General features: G+C 38.8%; 1 protein-coding gene across 1 annotated transcript; it reads left to right on the top strand.

Moving 5' to 3' along the window:
* The first annotated feature begins 2,714 nt into the window (after positions 1-2,714).
* On the top strand, positions 2,715-6,298 carry LOC107746467 (tripartite motif-containing protein 35-like). Its single transcript, XM_016560687.1, has 6 exons — positions 2,715-3,110; positions 4,060-4,155; positions 4,374-4,604; positions 4,686-4,708; positions 4,789-4,910; positions 5,769-6,298. Exons 1-6 carry the CDS (start codon positions 2,715-2,717, stop codon positions 6,296-6,298), a joined length of 1,398 nt encoding a protein of 465 aa, XP_016416173.1.
* The last annotated feature ends 2,500 nt before the right edge of the window (positions 6,299-8,798 follow it).

Below are 8,798 nucleotides of genomic sequence, written 5' to 3'. Positions count from 1 at the left end.
CTGCACGCTGCGTATCAGCCCGCGACGCTCCAGGAATGGGCGTGAGGTACTGGGTGGGGCAGACGAGGCCTCTGACGACCCTTGGATTGCCGCTTCGGGAGAACTGTGAGCAGGCTCCGCAGCTAACTCCACCTGACGGCTGAGCCGCTCAACTGCAGAGCCAGGTTGATGTAGTCCTCCAGCGCCTCCTCGGGGTGCCAGAATGGCATAAGGGATTTGAAGGGCTCGGTTAGGCCACCCCAGAAAAAGACCATTAGGCAGGTCTTCTCCGTAGGCGATTGGCGAGCCACTCCCACAAAGTCCCTGGCGTAATCCTTAATGCACCGGTCTCCCTGGCAGATGTTGAGGAACTTTCCTGTTGGACCCATGTTTGGCTGATTGTTCTGTCACGGCGCGGTAAGGGAACAACCCTTGTAAACAAGGGTCTGGGTCCAAATGCAGGTCTTTATTAACTTAAGGGCAAACAAAGTAAAAACCAAAACGGAAACACAAACAGATATCAGAATCTGACAACAGGCTCAAAACAGAAACAGGGATTTGACACAACTACGGCAACTTAGTGCTTGCATCATTCCACATATCAACAACTAACAATCAGCCCAGAGAGGCGTGGGGAAGGAGTATAAATAGCCATCAGGATGGGCAACAGCTGTGTGTGTGAGAGAGTAGGTGAATAGGTGTGTGGAGTTAAGGTAAAGGAGTCCGGGAGGAAGGGAAATGGCGACCTCTGGTGGTGAGAGGGAGAAACACCAGACCAAGACCCCTGACAATCATGTAATATCAGCGATATCATAAAGTGTAATATTTTAAACAAATACTAATGGTAAAATTCTCTTTTGTCTTTCTTTTAAACACAACGCTAAATTCAGAAATCCAAACATTTGTTCAGGGCTCTACACGGGGAAATGCTCTTAAATGGTTTCAGTCTTATCTTTATAACAGAAGCTTTTCTGTTAATATTGGAGAACTCACGACAGGTGCTACTCCTCTTACTTGCGGTGTCCCGCAAGATTCTATCCTTGCTCTGATATTATTTTCACTGTATATGCTTCCTCTGGGGTCAATTTTTAAGGAACACAATATTTAATTTCATTGTTTTTGCGGACAATACACAGATTTATCTGCCCCTGGAATCTGATAAGAGGGGCATGGATACTCTGTTGGCTTGTCTTGCTGACGTGAAGGCTTGGATGTCCGAAAATGTTCTTCATCTCAATAAAAACAAAACTGAGATTATAGTTTTTGAATCCTCAGAAGCCTTTAGCTCTTCTTGTTTAGATTTTGGTCCGCTGTCTCCATTTGTCAAACCATTAGTGAAGAATTTGGGTGTGCTTTTTAATAGCTCTCTCAAATTTGACAGATTAATTTTGTGGTTAAAACCAGTTTTTTTCATCTCCGAGTCCTAGCCAAGGTCAAACCTTTTTTGTCTTTTAAGGACTTTTGAAAAAGTGATTCATGCTTTCGTCTCAACAAGATTAGACTACTGTAACTCCCTTTATATGGGCATTAATCAGTCCTCTCTAGCCCGTCTTCGGATGGTACAGAATGCCGCTGCCAGGCTTCTTACAGGTGTTCGAAAATGAGAACATATTACTCCACTTTTTATGAGTGTTGGAAATGGGACACAGTGCAAGTGCTAGAATGCATTTTGTTGTTTGGGGTGATTTTGCTTTTAGTTTTCTCCAAAACTATACAGTAAAATGCCTTGAAAATGAATACAGTGATAGTCAGGGTCACTCTGAATACATATTGAAAGAATAAGCTAACCTATAAAATGACACTTTTTATGAGTGTTTGAATATAAGGAAATTATCCAAGTGCAAGAATGTTTGGGGTGATTTTGCCTTTAATTTTCTCTGAAACTGTACATGTAAAGGAAACGCCGGTATGACCGCTTCTATACATCCATTTTGACCAGTCCCAGCACCCGTACCGTAAGTGCACGATTAGACGCGCAAGGCAAAAAAAGTGCAGCTGGTTTGACCATGTTTTTCAAAGTGTGGCTGGCTTGACCGCAGTCATATGGCCAGGAGGGAAGAATGGGGGCTTAAGGACGGGTGAAGGGACAGTTGAGTAAATGTATGTCTTTGAGATTTTCCTTTCAGATTAGAAAGTTTATTGTTTTGTTCCGTGGCATCTGTTTTGTGAGAGTTATCATTTCAGGTCTTACACCACTGTAAAGCTGCTTTGAAACAAGCTGTAGTGTAAAAAGCACTATATAAATAAAATTGACTTTACTTAACAAAGATTTGATTATGACAGACACTGAAGAAACTAAGCGACATATAAAGAATAATAAATAGAACACACATAATGAGGTTTTTTATTATCAACATTTGTGAATTTTTATTGTTTATTTTGATCCAAGGTTTTATTGCATTATATTATATTTAATGATTGAATGCAAGCTCATTTAGAATACATTTTACCTGAAGAAATCTTGATGTTCCTGTCTGACCTGTTGAACACGCCCAAAGGTGATCAGAAACTTTGCCCTCTTATAACACTTTCCAGGAAGAAACTGACTTGTGACTTCTCCTTTCTACCATACTGACTTTGTCTCGACAAAAGCAATAACAATCAGTGATCAGCGCAGAACTAAGAGGCATTTGTTTCTGAAGAGACAGCATATCTTTGTGACTCTTATGGTGGTTCATTTTTTAAACCATCATTCAGAAAGTAGAGTTTAGATTTCTGGAGCTCAAACAGTGAAAATGGATTCCTTGTCTGTAGAAGAGCTTTCTTGTCCTGTGTGCTGTGAAATCTTCAAGGCTCCTGTTCTTTTATCATGTAGTCACAGTTTCTGTAAAGAGTGTCTTCAACAGTTCTGGAGAATCAAGCAAACTCAGGAGTGTCCCGTCTGCAGGAGAAGGTCCTCAAGAGAAGAACCTCCTGTTAATCTTGTGTTAAAAAACTTGTGTGAGTCATTTCTGAAGGAGAGAAATGAGAAACACTCATCAGGATCTGAGGAGATCTGCAGTTTACACAGTGAGAAACTCAAACTCTTCTGTCTGGAGGACAAACAGCCGGTGTGTTTAGTGTGCAGAGATTCACAGAAACACATCAATCACACATTCAGACCCGTCAGTGAAGTGGTTTCATCATACAAGGTGAGACAAACAACTTTTTCTACTTCATGCTGTTGAAAAGGTCCTATTTAAGTGGCGATTTAATTAATCAAGGTTGGCAGTAATCAGGACCGGTTCCATTTAGTTTAGCTGAACCCCATTATGAATGCAGTTTCATAGGCCCTGTTTACACCTGGTATTAAGATGTGTTTTGGTCGATTGGATCGCAAGTAGACGATGCTAAATATAGGTGTAAATATTGGTCTTCCTCATCTACTTGTGTTTTGATCAACCAAAACGCATCTTAATACCAGGTGTAAACAGGGCCATAGATCTGGGTAATCAGTAACTACGGGGGCAAATGCATGTTCATGCAGGCCCAGTTGTTATTGAATAACTTTTTTGCTTCAACTTTGTGTTCTCTCAGCTTGCTTTTGTTTTATGGTAGGTTTTCATTTCTGAATCAATTTAGTATGTACAGAAAACAGAAGAAATCAGGATGTGGGCAAATAATTTTCTCTGCATTATATGATCATATCACTGTATTGTCTTCTTTTATTTTCTTTGCTGTAATCTGGTGTTTTATGTACTTTTTGTTCAATTCTAGGAGGAGCTCAATACAGCACTGAAATCATTACAAGAGAAACTGAAACAAAATGAAAACATTAAAGGAGAGTTTGAGAAAACAGTTCAACACATCACGGTGAGGAAACAGAATCCAGAGTAATTTCCATTACAGCTGTAGATCACTATATACAGTTATGATCACTTTGTCATTTACAAACTGTGCTTTGTGTTCACTCAGGTTGTGTTTGTTTTATGGCAAGTTTTAATTTCTGAATTAATTTAGTATGAGATGTTCACAAAAACAGAAGACATCTGGATAGAAATACTTTTGCACTGCATCATATGATCATATCACTGTATTGTTTTATCTTATTCTTTCACTGTAATCTTGTGTTTTATGGATTTTTATGTTATTTAATTCTAGGAGGAGCTCAATACAGCACTGAAATCATTACAAGAAAAACTGGAACAGAATGAAGAAATGAAAGAAGAGTTTGAGGAAACAGTTCGTCACATCGAGGTGAGGAAACAGAATCCAGAGTCATCTTCATTACAGCTGTAGATCACTATATACAGTTATGATCTGATATATTTAATATAATGGACTCCAGTTGATTATTTTTGTAAATAACAAGCAGCAATCTGTATCTGGTATCAGAGTTGATCTCATATCTGAATGATGTGATGTGTTGATGTGTGTCGATATAGATGATTGAAGAGAATGTGGTTTGATTTCAGTCTCAAGCAGAGCACACAGAGCGTCAGATTAAACAGCAGTTTGAGAAGCTTCATCAGTTTCTCAGAGATGAAGAAGAAGCTACAATCACTGCACTGAGAGAGGAAGAGGAGCAGAAGAAGCAGATGATGAAGGAGAAGCTGGAGGAGATGAACAGACACATCTCAGCTCTTTCACACACAATCAAAGACATGGAGGAGATGATGAAAGCCAGTGACGTCTGCTTTCTGAAGGTCTGATTTCAGATCATCCATTGATTGATTGATTGATGATTGATTGAGTTCTTGATGATCAATGGTGTGTTTGTTCTGCAGGAGTTTCCAGTCACGATGGAAAGGTGAGTGATCTGCTGCTGTCTCTGCTCTCTCTGCTTCTGATCCAAAGCCACTGCAGTTCTGATCCTGAATGTTCCTCCAGAGTCCAGATCTCATCACAGCCGGATCCACAGATGCTTTCTGGAGCTTTGATTCGTGTGCCGTGTTACTTGGGTAACCTGCCGTTCAGAGTCTGGAGGAAGATGCAGGACATCGTCCAAAACAGTGAGTCTGATTGCAGAAGATCTGAGCTCGCATACACACACTGGAAATGACGCATAAGGGATATTTAAAGATTTAGACAGTTTGGGCCAGATTTACTAACAGTTTGCGCCAATGCAAACCCTCTTTTGGTGTTAAAAAAACTACTGTCAGGATTTACTAAAGACACGCAGTGAAATATTAGTGCTGAAAAGGTGTGGACAGAGTTATTTTTGCGGCAGACCTTCTTGCATATGCATTTGTAGGAGTTTCCCTTTCAAATGCTAAATTTATGAGAGGAGAGTATTTAAATTAATCACGCAACGTGATTTTCTAAGATTTGCGCTTGTCAATTTACTGGTATTTGTGCCATTATTTAACGCCCCAAAAAAGCACGTCTTAAAGCAGACGTTATTTTGCGCTACTCTTGGTAGATTGCATTGGTCATTATGAAAATTAAATGAGATGTTGCACCTGTGTTCTCTGTGTGTGCGTCTTGTCAGTAAATCAAGTGCATAAATTTCCACTCCCATTTATGGAATTGCGCTCTAACACTAATTTGCCCTTTTTAGTAAATCTGGCCCTTTGTGTGAATAACAAAATTACATATTATACCAAAATAAGTCACAAAAAAACAACTTTGGTCCACATCATATTTACAGATTATTTTTGTCAATATCAGTTTCTGTTGACATGGGATGCAAATCTATCATTTCTAAAGCACATATTTATTATAAAAACAATGACAGTGATGAGAGGAAAATGTCTGAAGTGTTTGATCAACAGGACGAATGTCATAATTCATAATAATCTGTGTGTGGTTCACTCTTGATCATTATATGAACATCAGAATAACAGCATCTGTTGATTGTGTCTCATCAGCTCCTGTGATTCTGGATCCAAACACTGCGAATCCACGTCTCGTCCTGTCTGATGATCTGACCAGTGTGAGATGGAGCAACAAACAACCTCCTCCTGATAATCCAGAGAGATTTGACTTCTATTCCTGTGTTATGGGTTCAGAGGGTTTTAACTCAGGAACACACTGCTGGGATGTGGAGCTTAAGGAAAGTTCAGGCTGGTGTCTTGGAGTAACTACAGCATCAAACCAGAGGAAGGGACGTGATTTCTTCAACACTGATGTCTGGAGTGTGCAGCATGATAAGTACAGACTGTTAAAACACTCTGGTTTTCGTGTTAAACAGCAGCTTGATCGTGTGAGAGTGTATCTGTACTGTGACAGAGGAACGGTGTCATTCTCTGATCCTGTAACTAACACACATCTACACACATTCACAGCCACCTTCACTCACACACTCTTCCCATTCTTCTGGTGTTATGGTGCAAATAGTTCTCTGAGAATTTTACCACTTATACTGTTTGTAGCAGCAGAAAATCACTGCTGTATCTGACCATGCTAAATAATCTATTTTAAAGTAGTGTATTTCATCTGTGGAAATCTGAAATATGTAAATCATATACCAACATATTTTACAAAATTTCCATTTTATGGATAAAATTCAGTGTTGCCATCATAAGTATATGCTTATGCATATAATATGTATATGCATATAAATGCTCAAAAACAACAAATGCAATTTTTGATGCATTATGATTATATGAATATTATTATTCAAAGATATTTAACCTTGTCATTGTACCTTTTTTCTGTGTATGTAATATCTTACTATGATGTACACAAACCCATTATATTTGTTTTATGTTTTTTTTTGTCATTATGATTGTTCATTGTTAAAGATACAACCATCTTTCCCTGATCTCGTATGTAATTAAAAGTTCTGCAGTAATAATAATAATAAAAAAGTTATGCACTAACTCCTCATAGCATCAGTAACTCCACAACCCTACCTAGTACGGCTATATATGCAATATATGTACAATATATGATACATTATATAATATAAACATAATATATAATTATTATATATAGTAAAACAAGCTAAATTTAATTTGTTTTGTCATATGACATAGGTATGATGAATACACACTAGTAAGGCTCTTTACTCCAGGTGGCTGCAGGGGGATTGGGGTCCCTGTAATAAGAGCACTATAAGTCACTTCGGATAAAAGTGTCTGACAAATGAATAAATGTAAATGTGATTTTTGTAAATCCTTTTTTGTGTCTTGGGTACAAACGCTCAATAAAGCTGCTTATTTCTTGAAGTTTATTTCTTCAAGGCACTACTATAATATAAACTAGGGTGACCATACGTGCCATTTTCCCAGGACGCGTCCTGGCCAGGATTTCTATATTGCCTAAAATATCTAGGTTTTGGCTTTGTTTGCGTGTGCAGACCGATTGGTGTATGACATCAAAGTACCATACAGACGGTTATGCTTTTGAAACGCTCTCGAGGTACTTTGATGTCAAACACTGATCGGTCTGAGCCGCACTGCTAAGTCGAACACTGTTAAGTCGAACACACCTAATATGTACGCGTAATTGCATCGCTTTGACCGTAGATCCCACCTTCTCACATGCCATGATTGGTCCATTATTTACAATGCTTGCATGTTATTGGTCAAACTACTTTTCGATCATTACCTTCAGCAAGCATGAAAACAGGAAAACAAAGCCAAAACAAATCCTGGCCAGGACACGTCCTGGGAAAATGGCACGCATGGTCACCCTAATATAAACATTTCTATCATGACAACTCTCTGGAGATTTTAGCATGGTAATGGTTATGACAATGTTGGGGAAGGTGGAGGGTTTCAGAGGAACTCTAAAACAACGCTGCAATGCTCAAGCAAATGCTAACCAACCATTTAAATGTAAAGCAGCAAGCTCATTGGCTGCATATGCAACACGAACCAGCTTGTGACAAGTCGTTTAATGCTTTTTACATGCTTTTGCTTTTAATGCAAGTTTACGTTAAGGACCCATCAGCCGGCGCCATCTAGAGTTTCATGACAGAACTTGGTATTTCATAAAATTTTTATTTGGGGGGTTTAAAGGGTTATTTCACCCAAACACATAAATTCAGTCATTATTTACTCGCCTCCATGCTGGTTTTTTTTTCTGAACATAAAAGGTGATTTTGGTAAAGGTTGTCCTGCTGGTTGCTGGTTTCTGTTCATACAATATCACTCAATGAACCCTGACTTTCAGAAGCTTCATGACATTATATAATGATGCTTTTGAAGCTTCTGAAACTCGGGCTTCATTGACTGATGTAGTATGAACAGAAACCAGCAGAAAAAACTTGACCAAAATCACATCCTCAATGTCTTTTGGTCTTTCTCTAGATGCTGTCGCTGGCTCTGAGCTCACTGAGGATGAAGAGACCACAGCAACATCCGGTCCAGGTGAGGCAGTAAGGGCAGGTGGAGTGATGGAGGCTCTCATCCATGGCCATTTCCAGGATGTTGCTGTGGACTTCTCCATCCTGTTTTACTGATGTCTTTACTGCATTTCTGTGCCTCGGAACATTTCAGTTGCATTGCTGTCTATTGAGGGTCAGAACGCCCTCGGATTTCATCAAAAATATATTCATTTGTGTTCTGAAGATGAACTAAGGTCTTACAGGTTTGTAACGACACAAGGGTGAATAATTAATGACAGAATTTTCATTTTTGGGTGAACTTATGCCTTTAAGGTAGCTAAGTTTATTCATTATTTATTCATTATTTTTGTCCAGTTTGATATAGCCATTAGCTGTCTACCTTATATTGTCTAAATGCACAAGGTTGAGTGCAAATAAAATCAGTTATGATAATTTAATAACAATTCATGTTTAGTGGGAATGATAGCTTTTTAAAATTTATAAATTAAAAAAAAAATAATTATTGTTTTTTATATGACGGGCACTTTTCAAACTCCTGGGGTGGAGCCCTGCACTTCAGCCAATAACAGACAGGTCTGACTCGGGTGCAAAACCAATCAAAACT

Source organism: Sinocyclocheilus rhinocerous, unplaced genomic scaffold (assembly GCF_001515625.1).
Source record: "Sinocyclocheilus rhinocerous isolate Xijiao unplaced genomic scaffold, SAMN03320098_v1.1 scaffold2725, whole genome shotgun sequence".
Lineage (NCBI taxonomy): Eukaryota > Metazoa > Chordata > Actinopteri > Cypriniformes > Cyprinidae > Sinocyclocheilus > Sinocyclocheilus rhinocerous.
The sequence above is the reverse complement of the archived record's forward strand: the minus strand, read 5'-3'. Positions and strand labels throughout refer to the sequence as shown.

Bases quoted from the DNA above. Each gene is read 5' to 3' on its own strand.
- LOC107746467 (XM_016560687.1), top strand. From the start codon at position 2,715: ATGGATTCCTTGTCTGTAGAAGAGCTTTCTTGTCCTGTGTGCTGTGAA. The intron at 4,156-4,373 runs GTGAGGAAACAG...GTTTGATTTCAG, and splicing joins AAACAGTTCGTCACATCGAG to TCTCAAGCAGAGCACACAGA. The intron at 4,605-4,685 runs GTCTGATTTCAG...TTTGTTCTGCAG, and splicing joins GTGACGTCTGCTTTCTGAAG to GAGTTTCCAGTCACGATGGA.